General features: G+C 42.6%; 1 protein-coding gene across 1 annotated transcript in view; it reads right to left on the minus strand.

Moving 5' to 3' along the window:
* Positions 1–20,460, minus strand: part of NAT10 (N-acetyltransferase 10) — a 34,039-nt gene extending 13,579 nt beyond the window's left edge. The window contains exons 1-16 of the mRNA XM_079951073.1: positions 20,291–20,460; positions 19,830–19,952; positions 18,442–18,533; positions 18,077–18,248; positions 17,154–17,276; positions 16,210–16,271; positions 15,129–15,243; positions 14,464–14,571; positions 13,834–13,967; positions 12,948–13,041; positions 12,219–12,317; positions 10,296–10,432; positions 9,809–9,933; positions 8,478–8,628; positions 8,123–8,219; positions 697–813 (exon numbers count right to left, since the gene is read on the minus strand). Coding sequence (XP_079807199.1) covers positions 697–813; positions 8,123–8,219; positions 8,478–8,628; positions 9,809–9,933; positions 10,296–10,432; positions 12,219–12,317; positions 12,948–13,041; positions 13,834–13,967; positions 14,464–14,571; positions 15,129–15,243; positions 16,210–16,271; positions 17,154–17,276; positions 18,077–18,248; positions 18,442–18,533; positions 19,830–19,937 — 1,734 coding nt within the window. The 5' untranslated portion in view covers positions 19,938–19,952; positions 20,291–20,460. The remainder of the gene's footprint in view (positions 1–696; positions 814–8,122; positions 8,220–8,477; positions 8,629–9,808; positions 9,934–10,295; positions 10,433–12,218; positions 12,318–12,947; positions 13,042–13,833; positions 13,968–14,463; positions 14,572–15,128; positions 15,244–16,209; positions 16,272–17,153; positions 17,277–18,076; positions 18,249–18,441; positions 18,534–19,829; positions 19,953–20,290) is intronic.
* Between the last annotated feature and the right edge of the window lie 4,524 nt (positions 20,461–24,984).

The raw sequence follows: 24,984 nt of genomic DNA on the forward strand, positions 1-24,984 counted from the left end.
AAATGGTTGTCTTATACATGGGGGGGGGGGGGGGATACAGTAATTTCCCCTAGGAGTCAATGATGAAAAGTTTAACTCTCTGATGTAGGATCTGCAGCCTTTATCAGATACCCGATTTTCCACAGCTTGCTTTCTGGGCAAATTAATCAGAGCTCTTTAAACACAAAAGGTTTTGGGTTGGATCCAGTCTAAGCAATCTAAACACTCACTCTGATGTTGATGAGAGAGCTTAGAAGGGTGTGCAGTTGCCCCTCTGCTGCTCTCTGCTGCCCATGAAGAGTGAGACTGATGGGGAGACTCCACCAGGGCAGAGACTCCACACTTCACCCTGGGGGACAGGAAGGTACCACCGGCAATTCTTCAACCAGAGCTAGCCAGCAGAAAGCACCCAAATGGAGTGTTTGGGACGGGACCATCAAACTCTTTGAGTTCCCAAAGGGATCCAATTCTTTTGTCTCTCAGCTGCACCAGCTTGGAGGTGGCACAACGAAAAGGAAACTGCTCCTCGCCCACACAGACACAATACTGCCCTAGCCAACACAAGCAGCAGGACTTGTGATGCAGCTGTCAATCTGGCCCTCCACTCTGACCTGCTGGGGTTAGGGTTGCTCTGTTAGTTCCATTTACAGCAAGTCCAATTGTTTTCAATAGCGAAGCCAATTTAGTCTGCGCCCAGCCCTCTGTGCCCTCTCTTACCTGAACGACAGCAAGCACTTCTGGCAAAGAATTCTGGGTAGGTGCAACAGGTGGCAGAAGGCAGAAGAGGTGATGGGCAGGAGCATCTGAAAGCATCTGGAGGTCATTGGGAGAGTTCTGGAAAGACAACCGTTGAGTCACAGAATTAGTTCTCCAAACATACACAAACAATTATATTTGTTTCTCATCTGATGAGCAACTATTTCACTGCATCTGATTTATCTGCATTCTTTGAAGCAATGAAGGACATCGGCATCAAACTGATTTTTTAAAATGCCAAGTTATGTTGTTGTTGTTGTTTAGGCGTTTAATTGTGTCCGACTCTTCATGACCCCATGGACCAGAGCACGCCAGGCACTTCTGTCTTCCCCTGCCTCACACAATTTGGTCAAACTCATGTTGGTAGCTTCGACAACACTGTCCAACCATCTCGTCCTCTGTCATCCCCTTCTCCTTGTGCCCTCAATCTTTCCCAACATCACGGTCTTTTCCAGGGAGTCTTCTCTTCTCATGAGGTGGCCAAAGTATTGGTGCCTCAGCTTCACGATCTGTCCTTCCAGTGAGCACTCAGGGCTGATTTCCTTAAGAATGGAGAGGTTTGATCTTCTTGCAGTCCACGGGACTCTCAAGAGTCTCCTCCAGCACCATAATTCAAAAGCATCAATTCTTCGGCGATCAGCCTTCTTTATGGTCCAGCTCTCACTTCCATACATCACTACTGGGAAAACCATAGCTTTAACTATACGGACCTTTGGTTTTTTTTTTTTTATTAAATTTTTTATTACATTTTCAGTTTACAGAAAAGAAAAAGAAAAAGAAAAAGAAGGACAAACCAGAAAAAAGAAAGAAAGAAAAACAATCCAACTTTCAAAATACATTTTTAGGTTACTAACTGGACTTCCCCACATCTCCCTCACCCTGCGTTCTTTACAATAAACATATCAGCAAATTATTACCTTGTTTCGTATCTTATTTATATCTTTCAGAGTGTTTTACTTCTAAATTTAAAGTACCTTTTGTCAAATATTTATACCTTAAGATAATACATAAAATAACTTTAAATTTCAACTTTTTCTTACTTATAACTTAACTTTCTATTTTCCTAATCTAATTGCAGGAGCTAAAATTTCCAAGTCATGCAGATTCTTAACATTCATACAACTTATAATGTTTTTGTAAATAGTCCTTAAATTTCTTCCAGTCCTCTTCCATTGTCTCTTCTCCCAGATCTCGGATTCTGCCAGTCATTTCAGCCAGTTCCATATAGTCCATCAACTGCGTCTGCCACTCTTCCAGCGTGGGAAGGTCTTGTATCTTCCAATATTTTGCAATGAGTATTCTTGCTGCTGTAGTTGCATACATAAAAAAAGTTCTATCCTTCTTTAACACCTTTTGGTCCACAATGCCCAGGAGGAAGGCCTCTGGTTTCTTAGGGAAGGTGTATCTAAACACCTTTTTTAACTCATTATAGATCATTTCCCAGAAGGCCTTCACTTTTGGACAAGTCCACCAAAGATGAAAGAATGTCCCTTCAGCCTCCTTACATTTCCAACATTTATTATCAGACCGATGATATATTTTTGCAAGTTTGACTGGGGTCATGTACCACCTATATATCATTTTCATAATATTTTCCTTCAGGGCATTACATGCCGTGAATTTCATTCCAGTGGTCCATAACCTTTCCCAGTCTTCTAACATAATGTTGTACCCAATATCCTGAGCCCATTTTATCATGGCTGATTTGACTATCTCATCCTGGGTGTTCCATTTAAGCAGCAAGTTATACATTCTCGAAAGCGCCTTGGTCTTAGGTTCTAACAGTTCTGTCTCTAATTTCGATTTTTCCACCTGGAATCCTATTTTTTTGTCTGACTTAAAAACCTCTTGAATTTGAGCATAATGAAACCAGTCTTGCACCCTATTCTTTAATTTTTCAAAGCTCTGCAGCCTCCAATTATCTCCAATTTTTTCTATTATTTCCCAGTATTTCGGCCATCCGGCCTCCATATTGGGTTTTTTTCGAACCTTGGCCTCCGCTGGTGATAACCACCTCGGGGTCTTACCTTCCAATAAGTCTTTGTATTTTGTCCAGACCATAAATATAGCTTTCCTGACAATATGGTTTTAAAACATTTTATGAACCTTTACCTTATCGTACCACAAATATGCATGCCATCCAAAAACATTATTATACCCTTCCAGATCTAGGACGTCAGTGTTCTCAAGGAGTAACCAATCTTTCATCCAGCAGAAAGCCGCAGCTTCATAATATAACCTTAAATCTGGCAGGGCAAACTCCCCTCTCTCTTTTGCATCCGTTAATATTTTAAATTTTATTCGGGGCTTTTTGCCCTGCCAGACAAACCTAGAAATATCTTTCTGCCACTTCCCAAAACACTCCACTCTGTCCACGATCTGTAGGGTCTGAAACAAAAATAACATCTTCGGCAATACATTCATCTTTATAGCTGCAATTCGACCCAACAAGGAAAGTTTCAATCTTGACCAGATCTCTAAATCTTTCTTAATTTCTGACCAGCATTTTTCATAATTATCTTTAAATAGATTCAAATTTTTGGCAGACAAGTTTACCCCTAAGTATTTTACCTTTTTAACAACATTTAACTCTGTCTCTTTCTGAAACCCATCTATTTCCAAAGGTGTCAGATTTTTCTCCAAAACCTTGGTTTTTTGCTTGTTCAGTTTGAACCCCGCTACCCGACCAAATTCATAAATTAATTCTAACACTCTCTTCGTACTAGATTCTGGCTCCTGTAGTGTTAAAACCAAATCATCTGCAAAAGCTTTCAATTTAAATTGTTTCACTCCGACCTGTATTCCTTGTACCAACCGGTCTTCCCTAATCATGTTCAAAAGCACCTCCAGAACAGAAATAAATAACAGAGGGGATAGGGGGCAACCTTGTCGTGTTCCTTTTTCAATTTTAAATTCTTCTGTCACCACATTGTTTACTATCAGTTTAGCTTTCTGCTCTGAATAAATTGCCTCTATTCCATTTTCAAACCCCCGTCCCACTCCCATCCCTTCCAAATTTTTCTTCATAAACCTCCAAGAAATGTTATCAAAGGCCTTCTCCACATCAACAAAAATTAACACTGATTTTGTATTAATGTTGGTTTGCAAAAGTTCCAAAATATCAATAATATTCCTAGTATTATCAGACAAATGTCTTCCTGGGAGAAAGCCTGCCTGGTCCTTGTGAATTACTTCATTTAATACTTTTTTAAATCTACTTGCCAAAATATCTGCAAAAATTTTGTAATCCACATTTAGGAGTGAGATGGGACGGTAGTTCTTAAGTTGAGTCTTTTCAGTTTCCACTTTAGGGATCAATGTGATGAAGGCTTCTTTCCACGATTCCGGTGCCTTCTTCCCCTCCAAAATCTGATTGCATACCTCCATTAATGGTTGTATCAAATAATCTTTCAATATCTTATAATACTTGGAGGTAAGCCCATCCGGACCTGGAGATTTGCCTAGTTGCATATTCTGGATGGCACCCTCTATTTCTTGTTGTGTTATTTTATGATTCAGGATTGTTCTCTTTTCCTGGGCAAGTTTTGGTAAACCATTTGTTTTCAAAAATTGGTCTATCTCCTTCTCCTCTTGTGGCCCTTGAGTATAGAGCTTTTTGAAATATCTCTGGAAACACTTCCTAATTTCTTCGGGTTTCTGGATATCTTTCCCTTCAATCTCTAGATTGGTGACTGTATTCAATTTTTGTCTCTTTTTCAATTGCCATGCTAATAGTTTCCCACACTTGTTAGCTGATTCAAATGATCTTTGTTTCATTTGTTTAATTTTCCACTCAACTTCTTGATTTATCAATTTCGCGTACTGTGCTTGGTAAAATTTAATTTCTCTCAAGATCTCCTTCGATTTTGGCTTAGATCTCAACTTTTTCTCTCCATCTCTTATCTTCTCTAAAATCTTATCTTTTTTCCCATTCCAGATTCTTTTCTTTATCGTGTTCTGTTGTATCAGAAACCCTCTCATAACTGCTTTGCTTGCATCCCAGATTGTTCTCCTTTCCACCGTAGTATTCAAATTTATTTCAAAATAATCTTTCAAGGTTTTTTGGGCCTTCTTCACAATCTCCTGATCTCTTAATAGGGTGTCATTCATTTTCCATCTAAAGGAGCCGATTGGAGTAAGTCTTAATTCCATTTTCATAGCGTTATGGTCGGAGCAAGTTTTTGGGCAGATTTCCACTTTTCTAATCATAGGTGCCAGCCTTCTAGTTGTCCATATTTGGTCTATTCTTGTCCATGACAGATGAGCCTCAGAAAAGAAAGTTCCTTCTCTACCTAAGGGATTCTTAGTCCTCCAAATATCGATTAAGTCCATATTGTCAGTTAGTTCAAAAAAAGTTTTGGGTAGTTTGCCATCTTTTGTTAGACTTAGGTCTTGTGACTTATCCATATTTGTAGAGACCACTCCGTTCATATCTCCCATCATAATGATGTTGGTGTAGTCCAAATAGTCCAGGATTGTCTCATGCAGTTTCCTATAAAATTCTGATTTCCCCTCGTTCGGTGCATAAATTCCTAATAGTAAAAATTTTTCTCCTTGGGCCTGTATTTCAATAGCCAAAACTCTTCCTTGCTCATCTTTGAATAAAAATTTTGGTGACAGGCTCTCCTTTGCATAAATCACCACTCCTCTTTTCTTTACTTTATCCGATGAGATGAATTCTTGGCCTAATCTTTTATTAATCAAACCTTTCTATGGAGCCTGGTCACATGTGTTTCCTGCAAGCAGATGATGTCCAATTGTTCTTTTTTCAATATATGAAAAATTCTTCTTCTTTTCTCTGGGGAATTTCCACCATTTATATTCCAACTAAGAAGCTGCAGAGACATCCTGAGTCAATCTATTGGTCCTGTGGTGACGTCCCTTTCTTTTGGTCCTCTGGTCCCGAGGGTGTAGGTGCCAGTATAGGTGTAAGCGGTGGCGGTGGCCAGGCTCCTGTTGTCCCTTTCTGTAGATCCTCTTCGTGGTCGTTCAAGAACTTTTGTTGGTCTTCTACTGTTCTAATTTTAACTTTCTTTCCTTTGAAATTAAAAGATAGTCCTTGAGGAAACTCCCACCTATAAGGAATTGAGTTGCCTCTCAGTAATTTTGCAAGTTCTATATACGTCGCTCTAAGATCCAAAAGCTGTTTTGGTATGTCTCTGTAAATTTCAGCTCTGTTGCCGTGGATGTCAAGTGATTTTCCAAAATGAAGGCCTAATATTTTATCTCTCTCTTGCTTAGATCTTAAAATGATCAAACAGTCTCTGGGTTTATCCCTCCTCGTCACTCTTCCCAATCTGAAAGCAGTCACAATTTTAAAATCCTTATCCTCTTCAATACCCCAGAACTTTGAAAATTCTAATGTCAGATAACCAATCAGATCTTCCTGTTCAAGTTCTGGAATAGCTCTAAGTCTAAGATTGCTTTCCCGATTTCTCAGTTCAGTCATCGACCAGTAGGCCTGCTGTTCACTAATCTGTTTATGCAACGGCTTCACCTCCACCTTTAATGCCTCAACTTTCAAGTTGGCTTCCTCTGCTTTTTGTTTGGCTTCCTCAGCCAGTTTGTGATTCTCTGCTGTTGCTTCTTGAAGATTCCCAATTGCTTGTGTGTGTTGAGCCACCTGGTCAGTCAATTTATTTATTGAGGATGTGGCTTGATCAATTTTAGTCGAATGTTCGTCCGCCTTTTTATTTAGAATTGCCAGTTGTTCTAGGATCTGATTTAAAACTTTATTCAGATCCTCCTGAAGCCATATCCCCTGTAGATGTCTGCTCAACAGCCCCTTTTTGTATTTCTAGAACAGCTGGGACAGATGATCTACGTGGTTGGGAAGTCAAAGTTGTTTGTACCAATTGTTTTGCCTTTATTTTAGCCAGCCTTGTTTTCCCTGCGTCACTCATTCCAATCCCGTCTGTGTATCAAGGTCAGACTGTATGTGTTCCCATGAGAGAGACAGTTCCAAAGTATAAACAACCAGGCAGCAGAGAATCAAAACAAAATATAGTTCCCAGAGAATTATAAATCCAAAGTCCTCTAGGGGGAGTAATAAAGTTCAACCGAAAGAAAGAGGTTTTTCCTTCTTTACAGTCCCAATAATCCAAAGAAGAAACAACTGAAGTTCTAAAAGGTCTTTTAGTTTCTTTTTAGCATTAAGCTTTTCCCAACTTAATACAAAGTCTCAGAGAGGGTGCAAGAAACAGTTTCCCTATTTCTTCTATGGTGTAACGTTTACATGCAACACTTTCAACCTTAAAAACAATATCAGCAGTTTGGCAGTTTGACAGTTCTTCTTTACCCTGGCAGCCCACGGATTTGGTTTCTTCAATTATTTATAAATCCCAAAGGAAGAAGGAAGATCCAGTCAGAAAATCAGCATAGATACCCCAAAATTGTCTCTTTTAATCCCTGCCAAAAGTTCAATAGTCTGCACGATAAGCCAATCTTTTTTATAGTTCTTTCAAAGCGCTTCCCGCTTGTCAAACTTTGCTTTGATCTCTTTAGCACGGTCGGGAAACGGACTTCCTGGTTACGTTTCCCGTTTTCAGCCAAATTAAATACTTTAGTCCCGATAATTTTTAAGTCCCCTTACTCACGGGTTGTAGTTGCAAATCTGATGTTCCAAGAAGAAAGGTCGGCGCTCATCAGCAGCAGCCGCGCGGCTTTGCTTCCCGCAGAAAGAGCGATGAACTCACAGCGCCGCCCCCCCTTTCACGTTCCGGAGCCCCTTACGGGGTTCCTTCTCCGTTTCTGGGGGGGCTTCTGGCGCCCGCCGAGTCCCACGGCCACGAGCTCACTCTGCCCGTGGTTTTTCTTGATGGGTCGCCGCTATGCCGCAGTGAACGACCCTTTTCTGCGGAGCCCCTCTTCAGAGCACGAAGAGGACCGCCATTGCTGTTTCGCGCCGCCTCTAACTATACGGACCTTTGTTGGCAAGATGATGTCTCTGCTTTTTAAGATGCTGTCTAGGTTAGGGTCATTTTGATACAGCAGAGTGTATATAGTATATAAGAGTGTATATAATAATAGATTTTATTTTCTTCCATCCAACTGCAAATACTGATCTTGCTCCAACCAGCAGGAGCTTCTCAAGTGGCATTCAGCTGAGGGATCACTCCTGTTGGCAGGGCAGCGGGGGTGACTTTTGCCATGTCTCTCCTTACGCCAGCCCCCAACACTCCCCTCTCTCACTGTTGTGAAGGGTTGCGAGTCTGCCCAGAACAGTGACAGAGATGGCCCGAAGGAAAGAGGGGAACTGAAGGAATCAGAAAGAAAAAGAACCACGGGGAAAAGCACTTATGATTTTTGTCCAACCGCAGCTCACCAAGGAAGGTCAAAGGTCCCCCAATCTCCAGCCGAAGCTGGCAACAGGAACAGTGCCACCAACCTTGTAGTGAGAAGCCACGTACAGCGCCATCAGCCTTTGAAGAAAAGTCTCTGATGCTCGGTGATAGCAGAAGAGGGTGTCCCTGTTCACGTAGTATCTGAGTGCCATGGGTTAAGGACCATCTCACCTGTGTCTCACTCTAGGAAGGACCTGGGAAGGGAGTAATTTCCTGGGAACACTATGCAGCAGGAGGAGAGAGAGGATCATTCCATCTGGCAAGTTGAAAGGTTTGCCCTGGTGTAACGATCAACAGAGCTTGATACTGAATTCCTGTCAATTTTCCATCTCTCTTACTCCCTGTGGGTCTGCTAAAGGCCACACACGGCATGAGAATAATCTCCAGCAGCAAGGATACAGGTCACAGGTTTCAGGCAGCGGGCAGCCAGATATAATCCTTGTGATGTTGAGGCAATCCAAACACAGCAAGTCGTTCAGCCACTTTTCGACTGGATCTCCCGGGGCATACCTAATGGATTCCTGGAGGGAAACTTCATGCAGTGAGCGAGCTGGAGAGAGAGAAGACACAAAAGGGCAAAAGTGAAAAATTTAAGTCCATGGCCAATTCAGATCCATAAAAAAACCAAAACAAAGGAGATAGGGAAGAACAAAACTCTTTTTTTTAATTTCTATTTTTTTATAATAATTTTTTATTGCATTTTTCACAAAAAAGAACAAAAAAGCAGATTTTCACAAACATTACAAAAGAAGAAGAAAACATAGACAAAAAAAAGGAAAAAAAGAGAAATTTTAACATGAAAAAAAACCTCGCTTTCCAATTATAACCTTTAAAACCTTATTTTCCTTACTTCCACCCGCCTCCCGATCTTGTATTCTATGTAATGATTAGTTCAGCAAGCTCAATCGGGAAGAACAAAACTCTTACACCCCAGTGTTTCCTAAACTGGTGCCTTCCATTTGGAGGGCAACAGGTTGGGGAAAGCTGCCTTAGCTGATCGTCCAAAGAATTATTTCTACTTATATACCTTTTACACTACTTAATGAAATAAAAACTGCTAAGTGGTTTATGTTCACATAAAAGACAACAGAGAACAATATTCAATCAAATTTCCTAATACCTAAAATGTGATATAAACACAGAACTGTATGTCACAAAGAAAACTGAGCAGTGTACAAAACAAATTTAAAAATTAAGGGTTGAGTCCAGAAATTAACCACCCTCAGCTCCACATGCCCCAAATGGGAAGTGTTTTCACATTAAACTCCCAAGAATGCGTCAGCAGGTTGTGTCCTCCTCACAAGCCCTGAAAGCTCTCAACGCTGCCCAATTACAGCGTCTCACACTGCCGCACTGTCAGCCCTCCATGTTAGGTAGATGATGCTTGGAACCTACTGTTTGGTCCACTGCCTGGAGACAAAACAAGTACGCAGCCTGTCAGGAAAAGCTGGTCCATAACCCAGGCACTAAACATGAACTAAAAGCCAAGAAGTCGTCTTGGTTTTTCTCGATTCAGCGCTACACTTTCAGGTCCAAGACACCTAATGGTGACAGCAGCTCAAAGCTCTTGCATCCATTTCCTGCAGTTCTTGGGGGGTGGGGGGTGGGGTTTCTCCTGTGTCAAGAGCCACTCTTTGGCACATATCTGAGAAATGTAGATGCTGTACTTCTGCAGTGCGGATGTCACATTATGCAGCCTGGGGTTTCTCAGCTCTGTGGAACAACTATACCTGAGGACAGTTTCAGTGTTGTCGTCGCCTTGTTCTCTGCTGTCATACTGGCCTGTGCTTGTGCACTCTGTTGCCGTAACTGCTGGATCAGCTTCAGGGAGAGAGAACGGCCAGTACCCTCATACCTATTAAGAACAAACAGACAAAGCAGTCGAGTGAAAAGAGAGAGACACAAATCCCAGCACTCTGGGAAATCAAGCGATGGGAAACCAGCGTGTGAATCAGAAAGCTACTTTTCCCAAAGTGCTTTTATAATCAATCACAGGGAACCCTGGAAATTTTAGCTGGGGGGCGGGATAGGGATTGCCTAACCATTTCCAGCAGCACCTTTAACAAACTACAGTTCTCAGAATTCTTTGGGGGAAGCCAAGACTGTTTAAAGTGGTGTCATGGTGCTTTAAGTGTATGGTGTGGGAGCAGCCCTGCTAAGAGTCACAGAAACCCTTAGAGCAGATCTAAGGCAAGTGAGCTAGAATGAAGAACTTACCCATTGATGGTAGAAGCCATGAAGACCAGGTAAGGGCCTAACAGGTTTTTCACCAGTGGGAGTGGGATAGCAGCAGCTTCATCAATAACCACCAGCTCAGCTTGCCCCAGTTTCACAGCATCAGCAGGGTGGATATACTTGCCAAGAAATGAAAGAAAAAAATGATTTTTATAATTATTATTATTACTACTACTACTACTATTTCTAAGTAAATGACCATTCTCTGTTGAGCGTTCAACCAATCAGAAAGGAATCCACAACAAATATAAATTATTTCTTTAACTCACACTTAGCTCCAGAACTGCCCTCCAGAATTCTGGAATTGGCCTCCACAGTCACTTACAGACACACTGTTAAGACCATACTCATGGAAGACAATCTTACTTGGCTACAAGTGATCACCAAAGAAGACTTAGCTCCATTTGAAGATCAATCACCTAGATTTCCTTAAGATTTTTGATGTTGTTTATTAATGCAATATAATTCCACAGAGCAGGAAAAAGATTTAAAGGGGGGACTTTGAACTAACAGAAACAGACAACGCCTTTAGAATATGGGAACAGTCTAATTGTGAGGAAGTATAAGCAGATGTTCTAAGCAACGGATGAAAGACTTCACAATTAAACTTACATCACCTGGACACCAGAGCTAGCATACTTCAGAGGGAGAGAGAGGCAGAAAGAGAGCCCAGTGTATGTGCAAGGACTAAACGCCCCAGGTACAGATCTTGCCTATGCTGCAAAACTAACCAAGTGGCTTCAGGAAAGTGTAGCATAGTGTATCTATGTTGCACATTATTATTTCCTGCACCCTACTGTTCTTCACGGGATGCAGGTGGCACTGTGGGTTAAACCACAGAGCCTAGGACTTGCCGATCAGAAGGTTGGCGGTTCGAATCCCCGCAACGGGGTGAGCTCCCATTGCTCGGTCCCTGCTCCTGCCAACCTAGCAGTTCGGAAGCACATCAAAGTGCAAGTAGATAAATAGGTACCGCTCCGGCGGGAAGGTAAATGGCATTTCTGTGCGCTGCTCTGGTTCACCAGAAGCGGCTTTGTCATGCTGGCCACATGACCCGGAAGCTGTACACCGGCTCCCTTGGCCAATAAAGTGAGATGAGTGCTGCAACCCCAGAGTCGGTCATGACTGGACCTAATGGTCAGGGGTCCCTTTACCTTTACCTTACTGTTCTTCACATAGATAAGCAAGTATTTTAGCACCAAGGACCACAGTGGAAATTGTGGCCACCTTTGCAAAGAAAAAGAAAAAAGATGTGCCCTTCTGCCTAGACCATCAGGTCACATGCAAAATTGAGTGTGAGTAGGTGTAGTGTAGTGGTTAAGAAGAGTTGTTCTTGGACCTGGGAGCCCAGGGTTCAAATCCCCCCCACAGCCATGAAGCTCACCTTTGGCCAGTCACTGCCTCTCAGACTAACCTACCTCACAAGGTTGCTGTGGGGATTAAATGAGGGAGAGAGCAGCCTTCTGGAGGCCACAGGCCAGTGCTGGGCAGAGCTATTAATGCACAGTTTCCTTGTTTCTATACTTTCCTACCCAGGCAAGCAATAGACTTTATCAGAGCTCAGGAACACATTTCAGCTAAGCAAAAACACTAAGCACAGTGCAAAGCAGGGGCAGTGAGGAGTGGGGCTTGAGGAGAATTCCAAGGGCCAGAAAGAGGGGTCCGGGCGCCACATCCAACCCCTAGGCCCAAGGGCCTGGCATTGGGTGCAGCACAATATATCATGTCTTCTGAAAATACGGAGCTGAAGACTCACTTTGGTAAACCAGTCTGACTAGGAGTTAAGCAGCCTTGTCTAGCTTTTGCAAAGAAGTTATAGCATTTGAAGAGTGCCAGGAACAAGTAATTGTGTCTACACATGCCTGAAGGAAAACCCAAGAAAGCTTCTATCAAAGATAAATCTACCTGGATAGTCTGCCTATGCTCTTTGAACACATTCACTCTGACGACTGCTTTGCTAAATTCAGGGTTGAGAGATTGAATGATCTCATAATCCAAGTGTTCCTGAAAACGACAGACATAAACCACATTAGGAACACCAAAGAAAATACAACCTAGCTTGTACAAAAAAACCCCAACCCTTCAGAGCTAGTTTGGTTTCAAAGGTCATCTGAAGCTATAATTATCTAAAATTGTTCCACATATTTGGTAACCCCATGCTTTGTAAAAAAAAAACCCACAAAAACATTATTCCACCAGGCCCTTAGGGCGTAAGAATTTTCCCTCTACCCACTGATGGTTCTGTTGTTGTTTTATTCCATTGGTTGCATAATTTGACATTTTCAGTATGGCTTTGACTGTTATTATTGCAATTTGTATTATCAGCCACGCTTGCAACCCACTGGAAGGAAGGGCAGGATATAAGCCTATCGGAAATAAATACAAAAATAAGGAACTGAATCTAGAAAAACATGACCAGAACACCACTAATGGAACAGGTTTCTTGTATTCCCATTGCCGCTGCAGAAATCTGCACAGCCTAAAAGCAGCTCCTGAGAGTCAGAGAACTCTCTGGAATTGTGTGGGTTATACACAGGCGTTTGTAAGGGGCAGGGGGAAGAAATTCAGGAGGATAACCGTGTGCAATGTACACAAAGGCACTCTGTAGAACCAGTCGATATCTGCTCATATTACCTGATACTGCAGAGCATCAAAGCCTTTAAATACAAATTCAAACAGGGTGTGAAGGTTATCTGGGCTGGGAGATGTGACAAAAATGTTGGAATAGCTGCAAAAAAAGAAAGAAAAAGAAAAAGATGACAGAAATGAACTTTACAATCTTTTCTTATTATTGAAACAGTAATATAAATAATTCAGCACGTTGTAAAAGCGGCAAAATAATTTATCAGCTTTTTAAAAGAAATACTGTTATAACATTACCCAGCTTTTAGAGAAACTGGAACTGAAGATGGTTTAAAGCAGAGTTTACAAAACAATACAAAAACCTGATGTAAGAAAAATGCTCCCCTATTGTATGCACATGTGCTACAGAACCAAGTACTGAAGCACTCCTATAGTAGTCTTTGGTCATGTTTCACTGGAGTGGTAAATCTGTTTCTGTACTGTGGCACTTCAGAGCTACAGCAAGTTTTGAACAAGTAACGAGCTACATTTTCAGCTATTTCCAGACTCAAAAGAGAATGTGGATTTAACATCACCTGGAGCCTCTTGAAGGAAGAACAAATTTTTACATCAGTTATTTTGCAATGTTTTTTAAATTGCTGCCTCTGGGCTGAGAGCACAGGATATTTGAAATCATTTCTGATTTCAGCCTTAACTAAGTAAATCATTGGTTTGACACTAATTCTATAGCTAAATGTGGCAAAAGTGAGCATATATACCATTTTGATTTTTATTTATGGCTCATAACTTGGCAGCAGGTGGCAATTACCTATGTATATTCATTATTACTGAATCAGTTCTTTTCAGACTTATGTGGAGAGTGCAGTTCTCCAAAAATACCTTCAGGTTTGACCTTTTAAACACACACCCATTCTTAAAACACCCCGGAGCAACTTACCCAAAAGCCACTGCTCCAGCTATGGCCAACCCCAAGGCAGCTGATTTACCACGACCTCGGGCGGCTGTTAAAGCCACGGTGCTTCTCAGCGTCTTCTCAGAAATGGCTTCAATGAACTTCAAAACAGCTTTGGCCTAGCAACAAGAAAGCATATTAGAACAGTTTGGCCAGAAAAGCAAGACCACAAAACTAGAGAGCCGCAAGCAATAGCATATGCTAGTAAGATTTCAAGTTCATTCACTTATTCATTCAGTAAGATTTCTTACACATACTTATACAGTTATAAAAAACAGAGCAGACAAGTAAAAATAATTCCAAATGGAAGCTGCATGGCATGGGTTAAACAAAAAAGTAGAAATTGGTGCAATAAAGTAGCTTAACTATCTAAGCTGAATAATGACGATGCAAAACGTACTTCTGTATTAATATCAGACACCAATTTCATGCATAAAACCCCATCTGCTGAGAGCAGGAGGAGATTCTCCAGCAGCTGGCAATATTTTTCATTCCCCCTCGTATCCTGGCTCCTCTCACCATCCTGAGCTTCACCAAGCTTCATGAACAGGACAAATGGGGGTGAGGGGCTCAAATAACTGCATCGCCTTATTCCTGTTTCAATGCAATACTTGCCTGATCCAGGGTTTTACAACCATCCACGAGCACTCCTACAGGCTGGGTGTCCTGGAGGCTCTCCTTTAGTTCCTTCAGCTCCATGTCCTGAGGACTCAGACTATCCTCCTGTGAGCAAGAGAAGCGACACCTAAATCAGAAAAGACTGCTGCCTTGAATGCAAAGAGACACCACAATCCACAAGTAGCTCGCCTGCACAAATTTGTTTTGATGGGGAAATGAGCATCCTACTGCTCATTAACCAAACATGGTGGATTGTCCCTCAAAGAGATACAACTCAGAGCACCTGCAAGTGTGCAAATTAGCTGCATAGGAGCATTCTGACTTTGAATATATATGAAGAGATGAAGGCAAGTGGGTTGGGGGGGGGGGACCCTCCAACACTGCACTCCTTTTCCAAGGCCTGTTTGTTATTGTTATCAGGACCTGGTGCTCCAAGCACAACTCCAAAAACTTTATTTGTACTTCTGGAAATACAGCTTTTAAGCCCTGTGCCTTTGGAGCAAGAAGCAACAGAGGGCTCTCCTGTCGGAAAACAAGAAGAAGCAAAATAGAACCTTCCGCAAAGTCCTAAAAGAAGTTGAAAAGGCAAGTCCTGTTATTGCAAACTAAACATCCAAAAATCTGAAGTCAAAATCTGAATTATATGAATTTAAACTACTTACCTGAGACCGGGGTGGAATAGCAGCAATGTCTGCTACATGGGTAGAGATTGGGAGGATGTTAAGCTGATCGTCAACCACCATGCAGGTTTTGCAAGATGCCAGAGAAAGAATGAACCTGTGCAATGAGACAGAGGACACAGCACCATTGTCACTGTTGTACTTGACTGGTTCTCCGCCTGCAAAATGATTCCTCGAGCTACAGCTCATGTACATGGATGGATTAGGTGATCCAAGAATAGTGTTTCCAGATGGCACATCAAGCCAGATAGCATAGACTGCTTCTGTATAGTAGCTCCCTTCAGCATTAATACAGTGCTAACACACAGACCCTGACAACTTCACAGCATAGCTTAGGGAAGAGTCAGCCTTGGGACTCAAAGCCACATTTCCAACAGGCAACAGTACACTTTGTTCAACAGCATTTCACTTCCTGCACAGGTGAGTTTCCAAAAAACAAATGTGGGGGTTGGCAGAGCATTTGTTGGGAAATTTCGAAGTGAATCTACATAGCAGAAATCATAGACATCCCAACATTTTGCTATTGTAAATTAGACCTTGTTTAATTTAGCCTGAGCACAGCCACCCTACACAACAGGTGTGGGGAACCTGTGGCCCTCCATGTATTATTGGACCACAACTCGCATGTTCACTGGCCGTGCTGGCAAGGGCTGATGGGAATTGGAGTCCAAAGGTATCTCGTGAGCCAAGAGTTCCTCACTCTTGCTGTGCATTTCCCTACCAGTCAAGACTGTATACAGCTTCATGAATGATCTCTTGGACACAAGGTAATAATAATGAATGCAATTGGGGTGGGGGGAATTCACATTTAAAGTTACAAACATGCACTTAGAATCATACAGACTTCTGAAACGATGAGACAAATCTAAGCAACAGGGCTAGAGCTTCTAAGATTCACCACCCCATTATGCTTAAATTGAACATAATAGTCCTTAAAACTTCCACTAGAGGGCAACAAGTACTTGGGCCAACATGGAATCCCTTCTAATCCAAGGCTCGTCAAACACACTTTTCCCTTCCAAGGGTTGCTAGTATTTGTGCTCAAAATAGTTCAGCAGCCTACCTTTCATTGAATCGGCCGACCACATCCTGATGTGCTTCTGTCCGGTAGCGAGAGTGTACATCCTGGGGAGAAGAAATGTTGTTTGTACGAAGCCTGAAAGAAGCCTTGACCCTAACAATTTCAACGAAGTACAGGCACAGAACAGCCAAATATTCCACTGTCTTGGTTAGACTGTGCTCCTTTCCAATGCCCACATTTTACTGACTGCTCTTTAAAAGGTTCTCAAGTTTACCTCTCTAATTCCCAAGCAAAGGCCCAAGTAGAGATGGACACTGGCCCTCATTAGCACATAGCCCTCAGCCAGACCAGTCTATGGCTTAGGGTGCATGAGCAAGTGTGCTGCCTGCTATTGTGTGACTGAGTAGGCCAGCCTACTTTTCTGTCAGGATGCTTGCGCTTCCAGCACCTGCATGTCTAGAAATTCTGCATCTAAAGCTTTCCCCATAACTGCATCTCCACACCAAGAAAAACTCCACATGCTTGACGCTTTCTTAGCAGCTAAGTGCAGAAATAAACAAACAGCTTTAATGACTCTGATACGCATGTTCAGAAAGGACACTCATTGCATCCAATATGTGGTATGTTTCACCACATATTTCTCAGCACTACAAAAAGGTTGCAGCACTGAAAAGCTCCTTTTAAGCTGGCATTATCTCAAGCCCCTAGTCCAGCTGTACATATCAAATGGAACACAAGAGAACACGCCTGTACTACTTTCCCATGCAGTCCAGCACTGTCTGCTCTGATTGGCAGTGCCTCTCTGGGCCCTCAATATTTCCAGTTACATGCAACCTCATCTGTTTCTAACTGGAGGTGCCAGGAATCAAACAAGGGACCTGCTGTATGCAACGCATGGGTCCTACCGCTGAGCCATGGTCCCGAATAGGAGAGCTGGCCAATTTTCTGTTAAGCGCAGATAAAAACATCTCAGGAGGCATACATACCATGGTCATGGTGTAGAGCTGTTTCAGGGAGTTCATTGTTCTCAGAAGAATCGCCACGATGCCGCCGCCTTCCACGGTTTCAACTGTACGAGCCAGCAAATTGGGCGTCAAAGCTTCAAAGTCCTGGAAGAGAGTGTGCCAAAAATTTACCCACCGTCTTCAGTAATGTGCCCACAAAAAATGTGCAGTGCCAAGAATGGACGTGCTAGATGGAACAGTAAACTTGGGAAGGGGCCTTACAGCGGTCAGGCCACTGATCTATTTTGCTCAATACTGTCAAGAGTGACTGGCAGCAACCCTTCAGGATTTCAGACACAGGTCTCTCCGAGCCCTGCTAGGGATGCCAGAGACTGAACCCAGGACCTTTGAGATGCAAAGCACACACTCTTCCACTGTGATACTTAGCCTCTCCCAACCCTTGAGCACTTTGAGCTGATGCAGGCTTGAATGCCTTCTTCTCCCCGCAGGACAATGTACCCTTAAAAGCCTTTGCAGATTTGTGTGCTTTTTTTTTTTTTAGGGGGCTGGTGGAATAATTGAGTTGTAATACAGAAGGAAACAGAATGTTCCTTAAGTTTATCTATTGGGAGTTGTTTATCGAAAGGCATGACCGGTATGGACTTTCATTATTCTTGTACAAATGGAGTCAGGCAACAATCTGCAACATGATGGTCCAGTTTAGATGGATCATATCTTAATAAGCAGAGAAAGACGCAAGACTTTTGCTCATACATGCGGTCCCTTCTCCCTTGTGGTGTATCTGAATCGAGGTCTGCAATTAATCATAGTTAAAGATATCATAGTAAAGATATCTGCTACAGGGAACATTATGGATAGTGCAGATGAAGCCTAGAGTTAAGGAGCAAGTAGACTGCTCAAGTAACTTGAAGAAAATGACTCTCCTATATTGAACATCTTCCTACCTGGAGGACGCACATGCCGAAAGTATTTCCAAGAATTTTGTGTGTCTCGTTGTAGTAACAGTACCGAATGTTTGTGGCTGCTATGAACAACTCAAATGGGTCATCTTGTTTCAGATCTAACATTCCAGTTTTAATCTTCTTCTGCAATTGCCTCATTCGTTTTTTACGGTGGCTGGAGGGAAGATACAGGAAATTAAATTGGAAGCCCTCACTGAGGAAATTATCACATACTCAAATATGCAATTCTCTCTGTGTTAACTCAGAATACAGCCCCACCAGGTTCAAGGATTTAATACTTTAGAGCCTCACCACATAGTTGCAATTTTTTTAAAAAAAAGAAAGAAAAGTCATACGAATGTTTTTACCTGCTGAAGCCAAGCTCTTTCTTATAACACCATAATACTGATGGTCTAGCCTTTACAGCTGCTTTAGACAACATATGATGAAGTATGACTACCTGTAAGGCAACAAAACCTATCATTACCTCCGAACAAAGACAACACTGAAATAAAGCATCTGGAAAGCAAACAGGAAGATTTTAGAAATACTGTACAATTAGATTTATGCTTTGCCTATGCTTCTGAGAGAAGTGCCAGAACTTTCACATATAACCTTGTGCTACAAAACAATGGGGTATGGAAAAATGAAAATGACACTCATGACAGAGACTTAAAAAAAGAGAAACCTTAACTGAAAAGACAGATACTGTATGGAATTCAATGCAGCACTAGGTGGGGAATGTGTACAAGAAACAAGGTCTGATCACGCAACAAGACTTTTGTGTTTGAGAATGCTGCAGCTTGATAGTTTTCCTGCTTTATAGTTTATAGTGTGAATGCATTTATTTATTAATCTGCCGAGAGAACACTAGTTATGGGGATGGAATATAAACTGTCATCAATAAAATAATCCCAGATTGTTCACTGGGTGAACTACACACTGCAATTATTACAGTTAAAGTTCCAACTCAAAAAGTAATTTGTGGGCACACATATAACATTTTTCCTAAGTGAACCAGCAATATGCAGATAGATTTCCGCAGACAGCAATGATTTTAGCTTCTCCTTCTCTACAGACCCTCAGCAGAGGGGACCCTCTTGGTAGTCCCTCAGTTCAGGAGGTAGGTGACCCAGGAGATGGAATTATCTGTGGCAGCCTCTAAGTTATGGAACTCCCTCTCCGCAGAAGTGCATCCAAAATCTTCACTGTATTTCTGCTGTATGCTGAAGGCACAGCTCTTTACCCTGGCCTTTGATACTTGGGAGATATATGCAATTAGTTTTGCACTGTTTTTAATGTTGTATTTTTAAATTGCCCTTTGAGCTTGGGGGTGAAGGATGGGTATCAAAACGAAAACAATGTAAATTGCTGCAGATACCTTCTCTGTAGAAATGGGTCACAGTGTAAAAAGTCCCTGGAAAATGACCATGTGACTCAAGGGTAGGGATCCAGTGGCCCTCCTGATGTTGCTGAACTCCAGCTGCCATAGCCCCAACCAGCATGGCCAAAGGTTAGGGATGACAGGAGTTGTAATCCAACAACTTTTGAAGGGCTGCGGGTTCCCCATCCCCAATTTAGATTTATGATGAGCAATCCCAAGCTGAATGAAGCAACCACATGTGGCCACTGCTTTTATTTTAACTGCTTGCACAAATCTCCCAAATAAGAAGCCAGCACTTTCCACAAGCGCATTAACAGCACCCGGATGAAGGTTATATACATTAGAGAAAAGAAGTCACGGGCTGCACTTCACCTGATCTTTGCTACGATCCCCTACGACAACAAAAAGTGTCCTGTGCCGTGCAGCTACTCCATTCTCGATCAGTATCCGGATGCGATTGTCCACTTTCTTGCGCTGCATTTTCAGCTAGAGATCCTGTAAAGTTTTAAAGAGATATTGTAGCGATTCAGTGCAGGGTGGCTTCAGTTTTCATGGAGACAGCAGTCTGGGGGTGGGGGGGAATAGCAAATACTATCCATCCCAAGATTGCATTTTTCATCCTAAGCATAAGAACACCAATCCTCCAGCACCTCTGACACGTCTCCCCACCTCAACTCGTCACCCTGACCCCTAAACTAAAAATCCCCAAATGTTGTAACCTTTTCTCACAGAGTTTCCCCACCCGCTGCTCATTCCGACTGCCCAGTCAATTATTATTATTATTATTATGATTACTGCCCTTTTCGGGACCGTCTTGCTGCTCTCAACAATACCTTGGGTACACAAACTTGGAATCGACACGTGCAAACAAGGGAGAGGCCTCCAAACCCAGCCGCTGACTCGGAAACTGTTTCCTTGCCTTTTCTGCTTCCTTCCTTACAGAAACCAGCTCTATAAAGCCAAGAGGACCCTGGTGCCTTTAAACTCTGTTGCCAGCTTCCCACGTGCAAGGGGGGGGGCCCCACATGGGCTGCGCAGCAGAGAGGAAGGACCCGGGCTGCTGACTCAGGCACAGCCTGCAAGGATGCCCTTCCGGAAAGAGGCGGCGCTGGGGCCGCCAGGCGCAACGCGGCAGGCAAAGGCTTTGCGCCGAGCCGAGGCCTATAAAGGATTCTAGGTACGGAGCGGGTGGGGGGTGGAATTCCAGCCGGGGGCCTTTTTCGCCTGGGCGCTTTTTGATATCGTATTGGCCACGAGCAGGAAGAGGAGGAGCAGGAGGCGCCGGCGGTCCTCGTGCGTTTAGCGTCCGCCCGCTTGCGAAGCTGGCTGGAATTGGTAGCCGCGGGCCTTTCCATTACATACGGATCTTGAGCGTCCCAGTGCCTTCGAGCCCAGTCCTCGGCACTTGGTCCCCTATTGGAGACTCTCAGCATAGCGCTGAGCTGAAACCTGCCAAGAAAAGTGCAACTCCGCTATTTTCAGGTGACAGCAAAAACTGCAAGGTTTTTCGCAGGAGCAATTAGAGTAAGATCTACTATTTGATTATTGATGTAAACCCCCAAAATGCATTGTATCTCTATCTTCAGTACATTTTATTTTATTGCTAAGACTACTGGCTGATGCAGATTCTTCTGATTCTGCAACCCCGTATTTTTTTTTTCCCCGGGAGCGCCTCCACGTTCCGTTTCCAGCTTTGCTTCTCAGCCATGTGCGTTGCCCGCTTCCGTTCCTCGAAGGGCTCCCGTGTATTTTATCCTCGCAAAGAAGAAAAGATCTCACCCTGTGATGCACTCCGTCGTTAACCATTGCCACAACGCAAATAGCGTTGCTGAGAATATAGCCCTGCAGGATGAGCTCCCCAAAGCCCATCTGAGTCCAGTATCCTGTTCCTACAGCAGTCAACCATTCGGATGCCCGTAATCGGGACCTGAGTGTAACAGCAACACTCTTCCCACGTTGTAATTCCCAACTGGCATTTAGAGGTAGCGCACATAGGTGATACAGGCAGGAGTCCCTGGTAGCCTTATCTACCAAGAAGGCTCAGAATCATGGCCGAAACTTGATGCCAGTCTCTCCTACCTCTTCCTCAGCCTACACAAAAATAAATATATACAGGCCATGCAATTCTTTCTGCTGAATTTTAAGTTTTTGAATCATTGGCTTGACTTAAGTGTGTGTGTGTTTACAAACACCATTCCTGTTTACCATTTGTAATAGAGCTACCTTTTTAAATAGCTTCCAGAAACCACTTTTTCCCCAGAATAGAAACCTCAAAATCTCCAGTAGTAAGACTTAGTAATGAACTTCCAATAATGAGGTTTGGGATAGGGATTAACAGTACAGTCCTAGGCCTGTCTACTCAGAAGTCTTGTTGAATTCAGAGATAACTCCCTGCCAGATAAATATGTATGGGTGTTATGTACTGAGTTGAATAGGATCCAAACTGCAGCAGTCTGATTGGTCCTAGAACAATAGGATCCAAATTGCAGCAGTCTGATTGGTCCTAGAACAATGCAGCAGTATGATTGGTTGGCAGGAACCACCCAATCATGCTCCAGATATAAGTGAATCCACAACCTGATTGGCTTGCAGTAGAATTCCAGAATTAGCCAATCATGTGCAGCCCATTGTGTAAATAATGTATATAAAGCAGATACTTTGAGGGGACTTTCATTCATTCCTCCTCACCACTATGAGCTGAATAAAGAGCATGAAATCACTTTGCGACTCTGAGTATATTTCAGCATCGTAGTCTTATGGCTAAGCAAATTAACTTGAGGTTCAGGAACACAGCTGCATTATACAGTCTATATCAATTGATTCATCTGGCTCAGTATTGTGTACACTGGCCGAGGGGCGGGGGTGATTCAGGTATGGCACAATTTCCAGTTTAGCCTACAAGGCAGGAGCAGCCCAGTCCATTTTGTCACCTGAGGTGAATCAGAAATTGCCACCTCCTGTCCCCACTGCTGCTGTCACACCCCCCCCCCACACACTTTCACTGCCACTGAGAGGGGGGTATTCTGGCAGTGGTGGAAGCAGGCAGAACGTTGCCTCTTGTGCTTCCGCTACCAGAAGCAGGCATTTCATCACATCTCATGGGCAGGCTGGCTCTGCTACAAGGCATTTTACCCAACTGCCCCATACCTGGGATCTACATCTGGGCAGGTGGAGATGTGGCTGTGGTAGCCAGTGAACAATTAGGAGCCTTAAAGTGCATTGTCAATAAACACGTACTCTACCACAGAGCCATGGCCCTTACTGATGGTATTGTCAAGATGCAAGCCTCACATGCACACGATTGTGTTTTCAAATTGCTCCCCAGCAGGGCTTTTTTCAGCCAGAACTCAGGTCCAGCACCTCTCAGATGGGCGCCTCTAAAATGACAAGAAAACAAGGGGAGTTCATGGAGAGTTCCGATACCTACTTTTCAAGAAAAATAGCACTGCTCCCTAGTTTGTGGGTGCTTTACAACATAAGCCTGTGCTTTACTCTGAAGTGAGCTCTACATGGGACAAGTGCCTAGTGAGTAGGAAGTGTAGGTAAATAACTTATTTAAATCACCTGTCTTTTAGGCACATACATGTAAAGTACCTTCTCAAATAGAACAAATCATTTTAGTGTCACGTAGCACACCCTACATATTTTCATTGTAGTCCACCAACTAGATCAAGGAAGTTTGATTTAGTCCCAGATGTCTGTTTGCGGGGACAGAAGCGCAGGGCTGGAAAGCAGGAGTCCTATTTTTCTCCATTCACACTCAAGATATATAAAACATGACTACACAGTAAACAAATATAACTTCTCAAAAGACAAATATATAGCATAATGGTTATCAGGACTAGGTGTCATTTTTCAGCCATTTGTAATACGGGTCACATTCAGACCATATATATAACACACTAGGATATCACTCTTAAGGGTGCTGAGGGTTGTGAGACCACCGGTGTTCCCTTGCCAGTTTCCTGAGAATAGGGATTGTTAAATCACTGGGAATTATAGTTTGGGGAGGGGATTAGAGGTCTCCAAGAAGTCTCAGCACACTTAACAAGTATTACAGTGGTATCAGTGTTTTAAACGTATGGCATGAAGGTGGCCATTCTCTGTGTTTTCCTTCTCTATTCAGGCTTGAAATAGTTGCTGCAAATGAAACAAGTATCCCAGTGTAGTTGTTTCTTCTGTGTAGCCTTTAGCAATGTGGATGATCATTGTGAACTGCAGAAGTGTATCCATGAACATTGAACCACAGTATTAAGAAGATTCAACATCACAGGAAGGAGACAGGCTTAAGATGAATGGAAGTGTTGAACTTTAGGCAGTTGCACAGGGCAGTTCAACAGGAAATACAACCTTCATGGAGATTTTTATTCCTAATGTTTGTTTTTAAAAAGAGTAACAAACTGAAGACAAATACATGACTAATTTGACATTAGTTTCAGAGTTGGATCTGCAGAGATCAGCCCTATGTATGCAGTTTATAACAGATGGGTGTTGCTAGGTTGACACACCATTCGGCTTGTGCTGCTGCCATTATAGAATTTTGCTTGTAGAATGGTGCTTAAAAGGGGGGCTTGGTTGACAAAAAAGCTAGTGAGTAAACATGTTGAGCATGAATTTCCAATAGCCAAAGACTGTAGTATTCGGTAAGAGTTTACTACTTCCTGAATCAAGGCAAAACAGCATAACAGCAAAGATGCTGCAGAATAAACAGAGGTGGGAATTCAAGCACCTTCCTCATGGTATCGAATGAACTGACCATCAGTTCATTTCACTGCAGGTGAATTATGCAGCTTCTCTATTCAGGCATTAACACCCTGAAACATGGGTTTCGTTCACATATCCACTTTTACATTAACTATAGTGTTGTGTCTTCTCAATTTTATTAAAATCAGTTCTGGAGCCTAGTTTTAACTAGCATTATCTTTTGAAAACTTTGTACTTTATAAGCTAGAGTTTTGACTCTTCTGAAAAAGTAGACTTGTGTCTATAGTAATTACTCTGAAGACAGGGGTGGAGAACCTGTGGCCTTTCCAATGCTGCTCAGCTCCAACACCTATCAGTCACAGCCAGCACGCCCAATGCTCAGGAATGATGGGAGTCTCAGGTTTCCTGAAAATACTAGGTGTACCTAATTGCCTGTCTACATTTACATTAGAAGTGTAGTCCCATGTCAGATTCCTTTACTATACGCTGAAATTTCACAACTATGCCAGCAGTGTTATTTAAATATTACCCGACTTTCACCCTAAAATTATAGGATGGGTTGTGATTTAAAATACATTTAGAAGTTTTAAAAAACTTATTACAAAAATGCAATTACAAAATTTAGGTGAGAAATTATGCAACCACATGCTTCTTCTTTGCACACACACCCAGTTGTGTTTAAAACCAGGCTTCCTTCCTTTCTGTGATCTAGGATGCAAATTATCTGTACTGGCAGAAGTTCATTTGGAAGAAACTGGTGGTGAGATTTCAAGTAAAATCATGATTGCTGGTGATGTCAGTGTGAAAATAATAAAGCTTATAA

Source organism: Podarcis cretensis, assembly GCF_951804945.1.
Source record: "Podarcis cretensis genome assembly, chromosome: 1".
NCBI lineage: Eukaryota > Metazoa > Chordata > Lepidosauria > Squamata > Lacertidae > Podarcis > Podarcis cretensis.